The sequence below is a fragment of the Schistocerca gregaria genome, chromosome X (genome assembly GCF_023897955.1).
Source record: "Schistocerca gregaria isolate iqSchGreg1 chromosome X, iqSchGreg1.2, whole genome shotgun sequence".
In the NCBI taxonomy this organism is placed as follows: domain Eukaryota; kingdom Metazoa; phylum Arthropoda; class Insecta; order Orthoptera; family Acrididae; genus Schistocerca; species Schistocerca gregaria.
In genome coordinates this window covers 472,749,389-472,769,621 of record NC_064931.1, presented here as the reverse complement: position 1 = coordinate 472,769,621, position 20,233 = coordinate 472,749,389, and the positions used below count along the sequence as shown (strand labels likewise).

The 20,233-nt window shown below is 40.8% G+C and overlaps 1 protein-coding gene across 7 annotated transcripts in view; it reads right to left on the bottom strand.

The window, feature by feature from the left end:
- Window positions 1–20,233, bottom strand: part of LOC126298740 (uncharacterized) — a 374,620-nt gene that overhangs the window by 23,499 nt on the left and 330,888 nt on the right. For all 7 annotated transcript variants that reach the window (XM_049990183.1, XM_049990179.1, XM_049990178.1 and 4 more), the window contains one exon: window positions 7,899–7,988. In XM_049990183.1, coding sequence (XP_049846140.1) covers window positions 7,899–7,988 — 90 coding nt within the window. The remainder of the gene's footprint in view (window positions 1–7,898; window positions 7,989–20,233) is intronic.

Genomic DNA, 20,233 nt, shown 5'->3' with positions numbered 1-20,233 from the left:
CGCCTTCACCAATTCCGCTAACCTCTGAACCCAGACGGCAGGAGTCATTGGTGCCGACATGAGCAACAATTTGCAGTTGGGTGCACCCAGTGCTCTCTATCGCCGCCGGCAGGGCCTCCTCCACATCACGGACGAGACCCGCGGCAAGCAGAGTGAACACTGCCTTCTTCCCCGACCTTTCCGCTATTTCCCTAAGAGGCTCCATCACCCGCTTAACATTGGAGCTCCCAGTCACTGTTAAACCCCTCCCCCCATGTGCCTGCTTCGACCTTGTTGAAGGAGCGGCCAGATGTCCACTCACAGGCAGAGCGGGAGATGCCACACGGCCAGCCTCCACATTGACCCTCCACCTCGTGCGACCGAACGGCGTTGAACCCGCCAATCGTCTTGGGGAGAGGGTGGCCCAACCGCGCCCGGTACCTGCGAAGATGTCTCGACAGCAGGGACCGTGGGTGAAGCATGTAACACCTGGGGTGTACGATGCGACGCACCAAATTCCCCACTGCCGCTACACTTCGAGGCAGCAGCCTGAAGACGGCTGATCGCGGCCATCAGCACGTTCAGCTGTTCGCGAACAGTGGCCAGCTCCTCCTGCGTCCGTAAACAGCAGTCACACATCCTAAGAAATCAACAATTTACTGTAGAGGGTTAAGTAATCAACTTTTAACTAGACTGCTAGTTCACTAAAGGCGGTTGATAGCTGAATAAACTGTGGTTTCTAGAACTTCTTGTTGGAAACAATGAAAATAAGTACTAACTGTCTCTGGACTGTATTCGAAACAAACACGAAATCTATGGAACACTATTACTAGTACTCGAAAATTAAAGCTTCCTAAAAGCAAAAACACACGGAAAAAGAAGTGACAAGTAAGAAAAACACAGTTAATACTTCAATTTACGTAGCTTGGTGCACAGGAGATGTTAACCAGACGGCAGTTACGACGACACTGGCAGCATGGAGAACTAAGCACGAATTATAACAAAATGCTAGAAATCATCACAATCAAGCTACAGTAGCCCATTACAAACAGTACTGTGAGATGCTTAAAATGTTATTAGGAACGCAAAGACTGTGTGGTACGCAAGTAGAATAGCTAATTAAAATTAAAACCATATGGTCGGTTGTGAAGTTAGTGTCTGGTCAGCAGCGCAAGGTCGACGATATATAGTCACTTCGTAGTAAAAATATTTCTGTCACTGATATGTCAGAAATATATACAGTATTTAACAATCATTTTCTGAGCATTACTGGTGCATTAAATAAAAACTTACTTTTTACAGGTAATCATATAACTCTGTTGGAAAATTACTTCCTAAGACTGATGTCTCTGTGATAGTGACAAGTGGAAGATTGAGTAAATAATTAAATTACTGAAGACTAAGGACTCTCATGGATATGATGGAGTGCCTAGCAGAATACTTAAGTACTGTGCTGCACACGTTAGTCGTGTATTTAGTCACATTTGTAATTTTTCCTTTACGAATGTTAGTTTCCTGAACGACTGAAGTACTGAATAGTAAAGCCGCTTTTTTTCTATGACATCGGTGTTTGCTAAAGTTATTGAAAAGGCTATGTATGTAAAGATAATTGATCATTGTATCACACGATTTGCTATCAGATGTACTGTTCGGCTTCAGAAGTCATTTAACAACTGAAAATGCTATATTCTCTTTTCTCTGTGAGGTACTGGATGGGCTAAACAAAAGGTTCCGAACGCTAGGCATATCTTTGATTTAACTATGGCGTCTGATTGTCTTGATCGCCAAATATTGCTCCAGAAGCAAGACCATTATGGTATACGGGGAGTAGCTCACAATTGGTTCACCTCTTACTTCAGCAACAGACAGCAAAAGGTCATTATTCACAATGTTGAGAATGGCTGTGGTGTGGAGTCTGAGTGGGGCACAGTCAAGTGGGAGCGCCCCAGGGATCAGTGTTGGGGCTACTCCAGTTCCTTATTTATATAAATGATATGCCCTCTAGTATTACAGGTAACTAAAATATTTCTGTTTGCTGATGACGCTAGCTTGGTAGTGAAGGATGTTGTGTGCGAGATTGGCCTGGTTTCAAATAGTGCAGTTCGTGACCTAAGTTCATGGTCTGTAGAAAATAAACTAACTCTAAATCACAGTAACACTCAGTTTCTAAAACACAATTCAAGAAAACTTGACGTTTTAATTTCACAGAATGGGCATATGATTAGTGAAACTGAATGGTTTAAATTTCTAGGTGTTCAGATAGATAGTAAACTGTTGTGGAAAACACACGTTCAGGATCTTGTTCAAAGACTTAGTGCTGCTATTTTTACTATTCGAATGGTATCTGAAGTGAATGATCGTTCGACAGGAAAATTAGCCTACTTTGTTTATTTTCATTCGCTTATATGGTATGGTATTATATTATATTTTGGGCTAACTCTTCCCATCACAAAAGGATATTTTTGGCTTAGAATGGGCGGTTCGGGCAATAGGTTGTGTAAGTTCACGTATCTGGGTATTTTGACATTGGCCTCTCAAGTTATATATTCCTTACTGTCATTTCTTGTTAACAATATTAGCTTATTCCCAAGAATAAGCAGTTTTCACTCAGTTAATACTTGGCAGAAATCAAACCTAGATTTTTATCGTACTTCCTTAACTCTTATGTAGAAAGGTGGGCAGTATACTGCTGCATTCATTTTCATTTTCAATAAGCTACCGCTCGAATTCAAAAATCTTAGCACTAATCCAAGCGCTTTCAAATCTAAACTGAAGAGTCTCCTCATGGGTAACTCCACCAATTCTCTTCCTTGAAAAATTAAGCTGATTCTTGTTGTATTGTTATTTGCGTTTACTTAAAATTATGGATTGAGTTTTTCGGGTTCATAAACACTTTATTTTTATCTGTTATTACTTTTATGTTGTAATTTCATGTACTGACATGATACATGACCTTGGAGATTTGCTCTTCATTTTGGTCCTACGGAACTTGGCGTGTAAATAAAATAAATAAATTACACATCTCTACCGTCAACGTACATCTGCTACTCAATTACATGGACTTGTGAAGTCCAGAAAGAATGCTATGTAGTCTACCGAAAGACTTCGTCGTGGTCAGTCACAGAACAGAAGTGGCCCAACACGTCAAACGACTTCCACAGCGTGCATCCCAAATCATACAGAAAATATAAGTATAATAAAGTTCCTCTAGTTAATATATTATGTTTTTAAGGAATGGATAATTATGAATTCTACAAAAACCAGTATAGTACAGTAGTTAGTCAGCGCATTTAATAATATCTTTGGAGTACTCTGTCGGTACTTCGGGAAAATTGTGTGTGTGTGTGTGTGTGTGTGTGTGTGTGTGTGTGTGTTCTTCAGTCCTGTCTCCATGCTACTCTATCCTGTGCAAGCTTCTTCATCTCCCAGTACCTACTGCAACCTACATCCTTCTGAATCTGCTTAGTGTATTCATCTCTTGGTCTCCCTCTACGATTTTTACCCTCCACGCTACCCTCCAATACTAAATTGGTCATCTCTTGATGCCCCAGAACATGTCCTACCAAGCGATCCCTTCTTCTGGTCAAGTTGTACCACAAACTTCTCTTCTCCCCAATCCTATTCAATACTTCCTCATTAGTTATGTGATCTACCCATTTAATCTTCAGCACTCTTCTGTAGCACCACATTTCGAAAGCTTCTATTCTCTTCTTGTCCAAACTAGTTATTGTCCATGTTTCACTTCCATACATGGCTACACTCCATACAAATACTTTCAGAAAAGACTTCCTGACACTTAAATCTATACTCGATGTTAACAAATTTCTCTTCTTCAGAAACGCTTTCCTTGCCATTGCCAGTCTACATTTTATATCCTCTCTACTTCGACCATCATCAGTTATTTTGCACCCCAAATAGCAAAACTCCTTTACTACTTTAAGTGTCTCATTTCCTAATCTACCTCCCTCAGCATTATTCGACTTAATTCGACTACATTCCCTTATCCTCGTTTTGCTTTTGTTGATGCTCATCTTATGTCTTCCTTTCAAGACACTATCCATTCCGTTCAACTGCTCTTCCAAGTCCTTTGCTGTCTCTGACAGAATTACAATGACATCGGCGAACCTAAATATTTTTATTTCTTCTCCGTGGATTTTAATACCTACTCCGAATTTTTCTTTTGTTTCCTTTACTGCTTGCTCAATATACAGATTGAATAACATCGGGGACAGACTACAACCCTGTCTCACTCCCTTCCCAACCACTGCTTCCCTTTCATACCCCTTGACTCTAATAACTGCCATCTGGTTTCTGTACAAATTGTAAATAGCCTTTCGCTCCCTGTGCTTTACCCCTGCCACCTTCAGAATTTGAAAGAGAGTATTCCAGTCAACATTGTCAAAAGCTTTCTTTAAGTATACAAATGCTAGAAACGTAGGTTTGCCCTTCCTTAATCTAGCTTCTAAGATAAGTCGTAGGGTCAGTGTTGCCTCACGTGTTCCAACATTTCTACGGAATCCAAACTGATATTCCCCGAGGTCGGCTTCTACCAGTTTTTCCATTCGTCTGTAAAGAATTCGCATTAGTATTTTGCAGCTGTGACTTATTAAACTGATAGTTCAGTAATTTTCACATCTGTCAACACCTGCTTTCTTTAGGACTGGAATTATTATATTCTTCTTGAAGTCTGAGGGTATTTCGCCTGTCTCATAGATCTTGCTCACCAGATGGTAGAGTTTTGTCAGGACTGGCTCTCCCAAGGCCGTCAGTAGTTCCAATGGAATGTTGTCTACTCCCGGTGCCTTGTTTCGATTCAGGTCTTTCAGTGCTCTGTCAAACTCTTGACGCAGTATCGTATCTCCCATTTTATCTTCATCTACATCCTCTTCCATTTCCATTATATTGTCCTCAAGTACATCGCCCTTGTATAGACCCTCTGTGTACTCCTTCCACCGTTCTGCTTTCCCTTCTTTGCTTAGAACTGGGTTTACATCTAAGGTCTTGATGTTCATACAAGTGGTTCTCTTATCTGCAAACAGGCAGTATCTATCTTACCCCTAGTGAGATAAGCCTCTACATCCTTACATTTGTCCTCTAGCCATCCCTGCTTAGCCATTTTGGCTGTCGATCTCATTTTTGAGACGTTTGTATTCCATTTTGCTTGCTTCATTTAGTGCATTTTTATATTTTCTCTTTTCATCAATTAAGTTCAATATTTCTTCTGTTACCCAAGGATTTCTACTAGCCCTGGTCTTTTTACCTACTTGATTCTCTGCTGCTTTCACTACTTCATCCCTCAAAGCCACCCATTCTTCTTCTACTGTATTTCTTTCTCCCATTCCTGTCAATTGTTCCCTTATGCTCTCCCTGAAACTCTGTACAACCTTTGGTTGTTTCAGTTTATACAGGTCCCATCTCCTTAAATTCCCACATAAGTAGGAACATTAAAAACTGAAATGCACTGTACTTATCTTGCACAGCAATATTTATTTTATAGTACGGCTATCTAGGTAAGTTTAAGGCAACATAAAACTAAAATAATAATCTACACAAGGTCAATGAGAGTTTATAACTGTACAAAATTTCTTTTTTCTGTGATATAAGACACTTTACGGCACATATTTGGTATAACTAATATTGTTGCATTAGTCGAACAGCTAAAAGATGCACCATCTCCACATAGTGCCCCTCTGACTCTTTTGAAGCCAGCAGCCTATTTTCCAATTTCCAGTTCGATAGGCTACAGAAATTTTAAAGGAATTGTTACATGAAGCCTTAACAAATGCAGTTGAGACAGAGGAAATAAAAATGGCAACTGAGACATGTTATAAACTAAGTTATTTCCAGTTTCAAGAGATTCTGTGAACTGCACAATATGTCAGATATCATGGTAATTGATTTTCCTCTGAGCCCCTTATTAGCTGAAACGTTTACGAATAATTTTGAATAAATATTTATAGATAAAAAACCCGTAAGTGTCCTAAACTACTACACAAGACCAGGTATGTAGACGATGTACTCTGCTGATGAACTATCTAGATATTACCCTTGACTAGAGCAAACAAAAACTTTTGTTTAAGACATACAGCAAAGTAATTCCTACAGACACAGTAATACTTACCAAGTCCTGGAATACTGTGATACACGAACATGCAGGCTTCGACTCGGTGGAGCATGACATGCTGTCCATACCAAAAATCAGATCACATTCTGAAAGTGTACTATAAGTAATTATATGTATTTCACTCAGTACTGATAATAGTCCCATCCTAACTGGTAACATACTTGGGAGAAAGAAGATGGAGGATACCAGCACTTCTGTATCCTCCTCAGTAGGCACTAAGTCACACTGACAACAAATGTGCGCCCATGCTGTATGTAGGTCAGATTCACAGATACGTACTAGCAAACTAAATTCCACGTGATATTTGTCAGTTTTCTATACTAGGAATACTGTTGATCACATTCTATTCAACAGTAAACACCAAATTGCACCTTTAGACCATAGTGGAATTTACAGGATTTTCTGCAATATGCGTAGCAAATTATATGTAAGGCAAGTAGGTTCACCTACTGAATTGTACTGTATTGTATTGTTTTGTATTGTATGTTAACAGGGGGCCTAGGAACGACGGAGAGGCTCCGTCCCCACCGCAGCCGCAGTGGTCCACAACCCCACGACGACCACCGTAGTCCACTTCACCCCTCCGCCGCCCCACACCGAACCACTCTTTCAGGGTTATTGTGCGAATCGACCCCCGGTGGAACTTCCGAGAAGGACTTCCGATGTAACATGGGTGGAACATTGGATATCGTGGTGCCACTAAAACAGATACTGTCGTCAACTGGTTTCTTGTGGCCAGCCATAAACTGGCCTACTGCAATGTCTTCTGTTACAATCGATAATAAATCTTGACATGACAGTTTATGATCATTTATCTCTGCTAAAGATGTGTGACGCCCACTGAAAAGCAGGTAGATACAGTACGATGGAAAACATCCTTGGTTGAGTCTCCGCTCCACAAGCCATAGGGTGATGAGAGGCGGAAGGTACATAGTTACCAGAAACAACTTCCCATTCTACTCGCAGATGGTAGCGCGAAAACACAGGCAAGAGAAATACATCAAGCGTCTAAAGCGTAGCTATTCGTCATCTTTTAATACTTTGGTTGAAATTCGTAGTAATCACTTCCTGTACCAACACCAGACCTCTAGAATGGGGGGGGGGGGGGGATGTTGGTGGTTATTTACAAGGACTGCTGCCTTATTTTCTTCCAACTTTTCCATTTTATGGTTTAACCTTATCGCACTACAGTACCTAAAAAAAAATTACGTTCTTCATGACAAACAAAATGAATTATAAAAATACTGATCATACGAAACGCAATTAAAACTCTTTAAACACGATGTCCTACGAGCCATGATTAGTGGCAGTCTTCTTGACAGTAAGAACACAGCACAAGCTAGGTGAAGAATCACCCACTAATACAAATGGAACTATCAGTGCGCCCTACGGAAATGAAAGAGCGCTATTACTGCTCAAGTAGTGTGTGAATGACTCGGTGAATAATTTAGCTGCAATATTACAAATTCTCTTGCAACGTGATTGAAAAGCGACACGTATTATCCGATATACATATTACAAAAATAATCAGTAAGCTCTTAATAAAACATCAGCCGAGAGAAAATACTGCCAAGTAACTGTTAATGTTGACGAATGCATAGTTTAGAATGTCATGAAATGTGAAATTTTATTACTTCTTTTCTCCACGATAAATGATTAACAAGTAAAGTCATTCAATCTGTGTATGGAATAAATCCATCCAAACCAGCAGTGATTTCCTGATTCGCCGCTTATGTGCCGTGCCCTGCTGAAGGCCTCACATAGATTACTTGTATGTAGTACACGTAGTACTCACGAGCAGCATTATCTGTGGGCTGAGCGGCATGTGCTTCTGCTTCTGCATTCTGTGGGGCCTGTCCTCCAGGGCCCTGTGGACCGCGACCACCTGAAAAAGACGTCAGTTTTAGAGAGGCATCGACAGTTCTGACTGAGTGTCAAGATACAGCAGGGGTGTAAACGAACATCGGTCATATGAATCACTGAGCAGAGCAAACTGACATCAGAAAACTGCTTATAACTGAATGCTGTTACCGCTGTCCGATTGCTGGAAGCATGACACAGAATATCCCCTCGCAACTCTGAAATTGTTTTTCGTAGCAGCTTGTTGTATTACAGAAACATGTAAATATGTTTTACGTAGTAGAGAGGACTAGGAGGCCTAGTAGTAAAAGTACAAGTAGTATTAATTTGTTATAAATCAGTAAACTCCCGGTAATTTGAAGACTCTAACTCTCATGCACAAAAGAGCTTTAACGTTCTATTAATCCATTCTAAGCAAAAGCTAGTTTTTCATGTACTTCAGTGTTTATGACGTCTTATCTCCTGCACTGGGCGTCTCACAATGATACTGTTTTCGAAGTACATTCAGTAGTATATGTGGATAGTATCTGCAAACTATGTTGCGAAGAAAGTAGGTAGCAAAGAATTAATAAAACTTGATACTTGGTGCTAAAGTCTGACCCTATGAACAGTGAAAACGTAGTACCGGTAAGAGATAAGCTCTTTTCCTTTCGTCATTTTGCGGAGGGTGCCCGAGAGAAAATTTTTCCTAAGGGCTTGAAATTATATTTAAATTTTTCTCGGAAGTTGATAATTCCTCTCATTCTCAAATACTCAATGAATGTAGACTGGGTTGTAATATTGTTGCTTTAATTTGTTATGTAAGCGGTGCTGCTATTCATGAGCATAAAAGTGGGATAAAAACTGTGAGCTATCTGAGGAAGTTAACCTTGCATTACTGCGCAACTGTTTCACCAGGTATCCAGTCTAGCTTACCAAATTCCTAACCAGACTAACACTAATTATAACCTTTTACTAGTTACGGTGATACATATATAAAAAAAGAGAATTTAAACAAGAAGAAATAAATCAGTTTATATTTGGAAATTTATTTTAACATTAACCATTGAAATTTCAGCATATTAAACTTGAGTCATAACTAAGCTGGTGCCTTATTTAGGATTGTGAAAATGTGGGTTTGTAATCTTACGGAACACATCAAATATGGAGCCAAGATTGGGAGACTGCATACAACACTGCATTCATAAATTAACACACGAAGAACGTTGAAACGTAAGCGAGAGGAAATTAACCACAACCAACCGATACAATTTTCACCCAAAGAAGTTACGTTCGTAGAGCCATCCTGTCCGTCATGAAATTACCACACACTGGTATACTAAATTCATACTAACTATTTGTGAAATCTTCCCGAAAAGAATAGCTGAGGGCTACTTTGATGATTACACCACATGCTTCACGTGGTCAACTTGGTTTACAGAAAGAGTGTAACTCCACAATAATTTTGGTAATTAAAATAAATTACATCGAAACGCAATTTACAAAAGAAAAACCTCGAACTGGTTACTATCGTCATACTATTAACCTGATGGGTCAAACAATTGTATAAGCACGTGGTACTGGTCTCACAAAGTACACCCCACGTGGGTTGAACATGAAGAAAAGTTGCTATATTGAAAAATATTGTTAAGGCGAGACGTTACAATCTCACGCAAATTCGCATTTAAGATTGATGATCTTAGTTAGAGTTACTGATCAACACGTCGTTCCACTTTACTCACAAAGTAATGACAAAGCAACTACTGGAAAATATTCTGAAGTTCACACTCGAAATACACTGCGTTGCAATTTAAGATAACATTAGATATTTTAGAGCTAAACCTGAAATAAAGGTGATTAAATTTTCAGTTAGGCTGAACTTAAGAAATCCATTGTCCTGCGGACTTAGCAGACACGCGCTTAGCCGGAGATCTTACCACTTCAGACGCTCGCCGCGGACAGACTGACCTGGGCTCCTACCAAGGGCACTTCCGTATACAAAACGAAAGTGCCCAGAGAGGCAGCTTCCTATACCAACATAACAAGGGACTGACAGGACAACACTAAGGATAGAAACCTCTTTGCTTTTAGAAAGCGTAGCTACCTGTTCCGACGTTGGTCCTACTGTTCTCTAGCAGACAGGCTTGTCTGCTACCATCAAGCATGCAACTAGAAATACGTTTGCTCATTCACCCTCTCACACAGAAGGGAAGGGAGATGACAGTATCTTATCATATACAGTATATAAAAGCAAGCGGATGTAGGTTCCGTATGAGACTGTGTGACATGAATTACATATAAACTGTGTTTTAAAGTGTAGTAGTGTGACACACCGTTCTTGTTTATGTGTAAAAATAACACGTTCCACTACTCAGTCTCCTCCCAGATAGTCAGAAACACCACAGTAAATTTAGAAGAGGAATTTATGCCGTAAATGACAACAGATTTAAGAAATTAACATGAAAGGAATCCAACAGAGACCTTTCAGGGTATTTGGGGACCTCAGGACAAACAGTTTCAAACCATAACATTCGCATAACATTAACATTTAAAATAAAATTGTCTCTCTTAATGAATACATAATAAAAACATTTAAAAGTGTTAAATTTTTTTGGCCCTGCAAGCCATTAGCTAGGATATCTGCCAAAGATACTAGTATACGGTATAGTGGTTAGTAATCGATGCTATTATTCAGTTATTAGATTTAGCTGGCTTCATACCAGCTATTATTCTCCCTCGCAAATATTTTAAATAAAGCAGTTTTAGGGAACAAACAATTTCTTTAAATACCTTTAAACAAATTAACAGGATGGAATTATATCTGCATTCTAACGTGCTCATGCCGCAGGCCAGTAAGCGTTCTTGTACGAGTCAACTGTTGGGGAAAGTTCTCGCTAAGCATTTTCCAGTTTTCCAGAATGAAACGCAATGATACGTCACCTCGTGGAAAACCAGTCTAGTTGCATCAGATATCAAGAAACTAGAGAGATAGTGTCCTGACAGTACTTATGTTAATAAAAATGTTTTTGTGAGGTTTACATAGCTTAAGGGTGAACCGTTTTCAATTCTGATACCTTGATTTGTAGTTTTTAAGTATGCCGCTTTGACAATTTGCTGACATGAAAAGTTACCTCGCTCGTGAAAATCACAGGTGTTAAGACTGATTGTTGACATTGCTGTACGGAACCTATTGCACGCTGGCGGGTTTATCGTGGATGCCAGCGTTTATAGTAAAAGGTGATTAATTCTGTGGCTGACAAGAAGTTAAAATGTAAGCAGCCAAGTAGATGTTAACGACAATAACTCCCATGTTCCCACAATCCGGTACGCAACATCACAATAAAAAATTTAATTTCTGCATGTTCCATCAGAACATGAGCCTAAAAAAGCTTTAAAACTACGAGGGTAATCCCAAAAGTAAGGTTTCGTACCTTTTTTATAATTACATGGACCTGTTTATTTCTACAATGGTTTACATCAGTTTACAGTTTGAACATCTAGCTATTTTTCGACATAATCACCATTTATGTCGATGCATTTTTGTAAACGTTGAAGCAGTTTTTGTATGCCCATGTCATACCAGCTCGCTACCTTGCTGTTCAGAAAGTTATGAACCTCTTCTTTCACCTAGTCGTCGGAAATGAATCGTTTTCCGGCCAAATGTTCTTTTAACCTAGGGAACAGGTGATAGTCACTGGGCGCCAAGTCAGGACTGTAGGGTGGGTGGGTGATTATGTTCCACTGAAACTGTTGCAGGATATCAACGGTATGCCGAACGATGTGCGGGCGAGGGTTGTCATGGAGAATGTGTACGCCCTTGCTCAACATTCCTCTTCTCCGGCTTTGAATTGCCCGTTTGAGTTTTTTCAGAGTCTCACAGAACCTGTCAGCGTTAATTGTGGTCCCAGCGATCCAGCTCGGACGACGAGGTGAAAGATGAGGTTAGTAGCTTTCTGAATAGCATGGCGGCGAGCTGCTATGACATGGGCATACAGAAACTGCCACATCGTGTACAAAAATGTATCGACAGAAATGGTGATTATGTCGAAAAATAGCTAAATGTTCAAGCTGTGAAGTGATGTAAACCATTGTACTTATAAAAAAAATAGGAGACCTTACTTTTGATACTACCCTCGTAGTTTATGAAAAGTAACTGGCCTCTGTTATCTGTATTTGAATAAAATTAATACTACGTCACGTACTCTAAAATATTCACTGTGGATAAGCTTGAACATCACATTGACAACGGTAACTAAAAACTCTTGTGTGTGCAATGTGACGAAAAAAAGTGTAGAGCTTGTGACACGCTTCAATCTAAACAAGAGTACACGCTTAAGGATAAAGAATTTCTCAGAGAATTAGAAGATATTTGGAATGATCAGGATGGAAGACTGTTTCGGCATCAGTACGAAGGGAGACTATCTCGAGCAGCAGACCAGCACATACATTCAGTCCACCCAAATATTCCTTTCATGATAGAAATGAAAAGGGATGGTTACCCTCCCTTACTTGATGTATTGCGGAGATGGAAGGTTGATGGTACGTGGGAGATGGCTCTTATAGAAACACTACTACCACTCACTTGTATCTACAAGTTCATTACTGACGCCATACGGTTCAGCGTGAAGGGGTACTTCGTATCTTTTTAGGCATGGCCCACGTCATCCAAGTTCCCAACAGTGATAGCTGAGTTAGCCCATCTTGAAGTCACCTTTTGTCAGAATGTGTATACTGAAAGACTAATCAGACGTGCATTGCGCTACCGACCGTAACCGTACAACGGGTGAATGGCGCTAACACAGAGTTCGCTCAAAAGCCTACAGTTTTTTACCTCACGCAGGGAGCGTTTCCAACGGTAGTGATCGTAGTTTGCGGAAATATGATGTGAAATGTGTTTTTCGACCACCATCTAAAGCACGGAGATTCTGGCATGCACTTCCAACTGATGGAATAGTGTTATTACGGAAACAGTTGAAATTAAATTAGCAAGTAACGTATTAAATAGATATAGAAGTTTCCGCTTAAATTCTGCGTGGACTCCTGGTCTCTCCATGCTACCTCACCCTTTGGTTATTAATTTTCAACATCGGTAACGTCTGACGATGGTCATCTCTCTTCGTGTGGTGGCGTTAGTAGAGTGTGTGTGTGTGTGTGTGTGTGGTGTGTGGTGTGTGGTGTGTGGTGTGTGTGTGTGTGATCTTCCCGGAATTGCTCTGCAAACCAGGGTTTTAAATTCCTTTGGCAGCGCTCGCTTTGTGCAGTTTTGCGTTCAAAATGACGGTGTCTTTGCGGAATATTCTTTTCTGAAAAATCATCAGAACGATGAGACCTCGTGTTTTCATTACGAAACTACCACAAAACGACAAAGTGCAGAAATTCACATGATGGATCGACGAGTTGACAGCGGAACCGAAATTCAAGCCAATACGAGGTGAGAGTTGAACAACCTCAAAAAGAAGGCTTTCTTCACAGTTCAACTTAATTCTATCACCGTTCTGTGCACAGTACTCAAAAGGGAGGAGACTACGGAGACTACGCGATGCATTAAACCAATATTTTAAATTTTCAAAGATACGACAGTGGTCTCGTATTCGGGAGGACGACGGTTCAAACCAGATTTCGAGCTTTGATTAATCTCTGAATCCCCCCCCCCCCCCCCCCCCCCTTCTCCACGCTTGCCGAGTCGGCGCCGAAGAAGTTTGCGTGCTACGTCTGCTACACTCCTCTAGTGTCAGCGTACGATCGTTATCCAAATACATGGACTCGAGGAGTCCACAAAATATTTCTGAATGAATGCTGTGCAGCCTATCGGAAGACTTCGTCGTCGCCATTCGCAGAACGCTTGCGGTCCAATACGTCGAACGACTTCCCCAGCTTACATCCCATATCATACAGCAAATATTAATATAAGGATGTTCGTCTAGTTGGTATATTTTTTTTTGAGAAATGGATAGTAATGAGTTCTACAAAAACCAGTATAGTACAGCAGGACGTTACCACATGTATTAACATCTTTGGAGTATTGAGTCGGTACCTGGAGGAACACAGGAACATTAAAAACTGAAATGCACAGTGCTGATGATCCACAACAATATTTATTTTTGATAGTTGTTTAGCGGATTTATGCTATTAAGGCCATTATAAGACAACGAAAGGCTGAAACTATAATTTACACAAAATTAAAGATAGTTTATAACTGTACAAAGCTTGTTTCAAAAATACATAGGACCTTTCGAGACCAGTATTGGGAATATGAGAATCAGAAAATGGTATCTGTTCTTTCAGACATGTCCGAAAGAACAGATACCATCTCCATATAGATAAGGCTTACCAGCCAATGATGTTCTTTAGTGCGGATGCACTCACATTGCTCAAACTCTTACGGGAATCGGTAGACTGACTGCCGCGAGTAATGAGTATAGTGGGCAGCGGCACTACAAATGTAGTGTGTGGACAGTAAGTTGGAAATACGGATCTCACGGGGAGCGTGCCAGAGATAAGTCCCTGCAGTCGCACTATCCTCTGTGTCCTCGGTGGCTCTGTCGGGTACAGCGTCTGCCATGTAAGCTGGCGACCACAGGTTCGAGTCACGGTCGGGGCACACATTTTCAAGTGTCCCAGTTCATGTTTATCAACGCCTCTAAGCAGCTAATGGTCTGGATTTCATTTTAAATTTAATATTTGGAATATCTGATATACTAAAATTGGTCAAACAACTAAAAGATGTACTAATTCCCCTAGCGCTCCTCTCGTTAGCTTATTTTCCAATATTTCTGTTAGATAAGCTACAGAAGATTGAAAGAAATTGTTACATATAACCTGAAAAAGTGCAGTTGAGACAAAGAATATACGCTACTGGACCTTAAAATTGTTACACCAAGAAGAAATGCAGATGATAAACGGGTATTCATTGGACTAATATATTATACTAGAACTGACATGTGATTACATTGTCACGCAATTTGGGTGCATAGATCCTGAGAAATCAGTACCCAGAACAACCACCTCTGGCCGTAATAACGGCCTTGTTACGCCTGGGCATTGAGTCAAACAGAGCTTGGATGGCGTGTACAGGTACAGCTGCCCATGCTGCTTCAACACGATACCACAGTTCATCAAGAGTAGTGACTAGAGTATTGTGACGAGCCAGTTGCTCTGCCACCATTGACCAGACGTTTTCAATTGGTGAGAGATCTGGAGAATGTGCTGACCAGGGCAGCAGTCGAACATTTTCTGTATCCAGAAAGGCCCGTACTGGACCTTCAACATGCGGTCGTGCATTATCCTGCTGAAATGTAGGGTTTCGCAGTGATAAAATGATGGGTAGAGCCACGGATCGTAACACATCTGAAATGTAACGTCCACTGTTCAAAGTGCCGTCAATGCGAACAAGAGGTGACCGAGACGTGTAACCAATGGCACTCCATACCATCACGCCGGGTGATACACCAGTATGGCGATGACGAATACACGCTTCCAATGTGCGTTCACCGCGATGTCGCCATACACGGATGCGACCATCATGATGCTGTAAACAGAACCTGGATTCATTCGAAAAAATGGCGTTTTGCCATTCGTGCAACCAGGTTCGTCGTTGAGTACACCATCGCTGGCCCTCCTGTCTGTGATGCAGCGTCAAGGGTAACCGCAGCCATGGTCTCCGAGCTGATAGTCCATGCTGCTGCAAACATCGTCGAACTGTTCGTGCAGATGGTTGTTGTCTTGCAAACGTCTCCATCTCTTGACTTAGGGATCGAGACGTGGCTGCACGATCCGTTACAGCCATGCGGATAAGATGCCTGTCATCTCGACTGCTAGTGATAAGAGGCCGTTGGGATCCAGCACGGCGTTCCGTTTTACCCTCCTGAACCCACCGATTCCACATTGTGCTAACAGTCATTGAATCTCGACCAATGCGAACAGCAATGTCGCGATACGATAAACAGCAATGTCGCGATAGGCTACAATCCGACCTTCATCAAAGTCGGAAACGTGATAGTACGCTTTTCTCCTCCTTACACGAGGCATCACAAAGACGTTTCACCAGGCAACGCCGCTCAACTGCTGTTTTTGTATGAGAAATCTGTTGGAAACTTTCCTCATGCCATACGTTGTAGGTGTCGCCACCGGCGCCAACCTTGTGTAAATGCTCTGAAAAGCTTTTCATTTGCATATCACTGCATCTTCTTCCTGTCGGTTAAATTTCGCGTCTGTAGCACGTAATCTTCGTGGTGTAGCAATTTTAATGGCCAATAGTGTAAGATTGGTAGATGAGGCATGCTTAAATCAAAACCAGTTCCTATTTCAACAGGCTCTGTACTCTCTGTCAGAAGTAGTAACGACAGGGCTTCCTCACAGCCCCTTATTAGCTGAAATGCTTATAAATCATTCTGAACAATCATTTTTGGATAAAGTGCCCTGAGAGTTCCAAAGTAAAATACGGGACTAGGTATGTAGACGATGTGCTGCGCCAGGTGATAGGTACCGCCAGACAAACAAATTTTTCTAACATTTAAATTCGCACCTCAATAAAATTAAGTTTTGAATGAGATCGGGAGGAAACTAAATCAACTTTTCAGACATTGCTATATGTATTAACAAGCAAAAATAATAAATTTAAGACATACAGTACAGTAATTACTACGTGCCAGTTCCTAGCATTCTGTGTCACACAAACATACAGCCTTCGACTCCATGTAGCACTCCCTGCTATCTATACTACAAACCTAATCAGATTCTGAAAGTAAATGATAAATAACTATAGCAATATTGATTACAGTCCTACCCTAACTGATGACAAACTTCATAGAAACAAGCGCGAGGATAACAGCACATGTAAATCCTTCTCAGTAGGCATTAAATCGCAATGACAACAAATGGGCCACCTTGCTGTATGTAGGTGGGGCTTCACATATATTTGTCACCAAACTAAAATACAGTTCACATACTTCAGGTTTCTACACTAGGAATACTATTACCAACTTTTTGTTCAACAGTAAAGCCAAAATTATTCCTTTAAAACACAGCAGAATGTATATGATTTCCAGGAAACTGCGTGGCAAACTATATGTATGTCAGTTACCTAGCGCTATGGTTACTGGACTGACTGAACATGAAAGGACCTGGGTACTGAAAACAAAGGATTCCACTATTGCTAAACGTGCTCTGAATGAATGTTATTTTTGTGATGATAAATACGATATGATCCATAGAGCATGGGGGTTACTGGATTGACTGAGCATGAAAGGTGCTGGATAATGAAAGAGAAAGATTCCTCCTTTGCTGAACATGTTCTGAGTGAATGTCATTTTTGTGACAGTAAATGTGATAATGTCCACGGAACAAACAAACGACAGTTAATAATTTTCTCACCATAACATAATATGTTTGTTGTAGGCAGTGTAACTGTTTCCCACGGATATTATAATGAATTCCTTCTCCTACCTGGCCCGACCCTCTCCCTTTTTGCCAATTAATCACATTGTCAGGTTACCTTTTACATGTAACTTAGTAGTCCACACCACTACCGCCGGCCCGAGTGGCTGTGCGGTTCTAGGCGCTACAGTCGCAGGTTCGAATCCTGCATAGGGCATGGATGTGTGTGATGTCCTTAGGTTGGTTAGGTTTAATTAGTTCTAAGTTCTAGGCGACTGATGACCTCAGAAGTTAAATCGCATAGTGCTCAGAGCCATTTGAACCACACCACTACTCAGTTGTGTACTGTTTTGGTCTGTACATTTTTAGACTTTTTATCTTTTATTGTAGTGTAAAATGATGTCTGCTCGGGGCGTCTTTGATTTCAAAACGCCTGTGGTTTTCGCGTAGATGTTTAGTCCTACATTGTGACATATTTCTGGAAAAACAATCCTCCTGCAGCTATATGCTCTCTACGATGATGTGTGAATTATCTATCTAGTTTTGAATTATCTGAGGATGGCCTAGAAAGCAGAAGTACCCGGTCCACAACCAATCATAAAATAAATATTGTTGTGGATAATTAGTACTGTTTATTTCAGCATTTAATATGAATCACACATTGTTTATTTATCTATCCAAAATTGATGAGTATCGACACATGTGTTACCATTTAGTTACCATGTAAATGCAAAGACGAATGGTAACGAGAATACTTGTTAAGGCAGAATGCAGCCAAATTTCCTGAACCTGAACTAGGCCTATCACCCCGACGAAGACACTGTCACATTCAATATGAAATTCTCAAGTCAGTTAATACTAGTATTAAGCATAACTAATCTCACGTTACTTTATCAAGAAAGATATTCAAATGAGTGGACAAGATTGTTGGTGGCACCTAGGATGTTCTTTGATAGGCAAGACTGTCAATTCGTAAACTAAAGTTCGGTATCACTTACTTCTATAAAAAGTAAGAAGCGTAAGAGAGATCATTCAAATTTACCCAAAAAGAGGAGTACATCGAGGCGCAGTTTTAGCTAAGGTGCATTGGGCACACTGTCAGTCTGACTGACGCACGCAAGAAATTTTTAACATTTGTTCCTGCCAGATTAAAAAAACCAACATTTAAAGAATATTACTTTACACCTTTTTCTGTGGCGTGGGAAAGAGCTTTCGAAGAGAATTTCCGCTGTAACATGCGTCGAACAGTGGATTTCGTAGTGTCGTTAGGATCAGATACCGATGCTGTCCCGAATGGTTTCTTCTGGTCGACCACGAAATTGCCTAATGTGAATGTCTTCCATTACTGGAAATCGACGCGAAATCTTGACAGATAGTTTATGATCATTCATCTCTGCTAAGAAGGTATGTGACCCACTTCAAAGCAGGTGGATATTCTACGACAAAAAGCATCCTTAGTTGTGTCTCCACTCCACAACCAACAGGGTGATGAGTAGTGGAATGTACATAGTTACAAGAATTATCTTCCCATTCTATTATCAAATGGTAGACGAAAATCGCATGCAAAAGAAAGACATCAAGAGTCTAAAGAGAAGCTTATCGTTATGTAATGATCGCACACCTGTTCGAATTATATAGTAATCATTTCCTAAATAAACGGTAAACTTCCAGTTCGCGGTGAAATCTTAGTGGTTATTTGCAAAGCCAGCTACCTTATTTTCTTTCGAACTAGCTATTTCATGGTTTAAGCGGTTTCGCGGTAGTGTACCTGTGAGAAAATTACGTTCTCACTGACAAACAACATGAACTCTACACATACTCATCACACGCAAAACAATTCAAACTGTTTAAAACACGATTTCTTACGAACCATGATTAGAGGCAATATTCTAGACTATAAGAACGCAGCACAAACTAGGTGGAGAATCACCCAAAAGTGCTCTACGGAAATGTGATAGCGTTATTACCGTTCACGTAGTATGTGAATGACTCGGTAAACATATTAGCTGCAATATCAGAAATTTTCTAGTATCTCTATTGAAAACTGCGAAGTGTTTTGCAGTATGTACAATCAAAATATGCAGCAAGCTCTTAACAAAGCATGAGCAAAGAGCAAATACTGCCTGGTAACTGTGGATGTTGACGAATGAGTAGTTTTGAACGTCACGAAATGTGAAAACGTGTTAATCTTTGGCTTTGAAGTAGATAGTTAACTACTGAAGTGTATGAAACACACACATCAATAAAAGTTTTGCAACACCTTGGTTCCGAGAGTTCCTGGACCTGTATATAAAATTGGAATAGAGATCAACATAAGCATCATTTCCGCCCAAAACCACACATTGCATATTGTACCATCAAACAGCGAGACTTTCAGAGGTGGTGGTCCAGCTTGTTATACATACTGGTACCTCTAATACCCAGTAGCACGTCCTCTTGCATTGATGCATGCCTGTATTCGTCGTGACATATTATCCACAAGTGTCGTCATCCTGAAGGAAGTCATTCAAAAGATGTGCACGATGGGCGCGCGAATTGTCCATGAGGATGAATGCCTCGCCACTCTGCTGCCGAGATGGATGCACTATCGGTCGGAGGATGGCATTTACTTGTTGTACAGCCGTTACGGTGTCTTCCATAACCACCAGCGGCGTATGTTGGCCCCACATAATGCCACCCGAAAACAACAGGGAATCTCCACCTTGCTGCACTCGCCGGACAATGTGTCTAAGGCATTCAGCCTGCCTCCAAACAGGGCCCGATAATTGTCTGGTTAAAGGCACGTGATGCCAATCCTGAGCGGTCAATTCGGCATGTTGTTGGGCCCATCTGTGCTGCGCTGCATGGTGCCGTTGCTACACCATGTACGTCGGCAGTGAAGTTGCGCATCATGCAGCCCATTGTTCACAGTTTGAG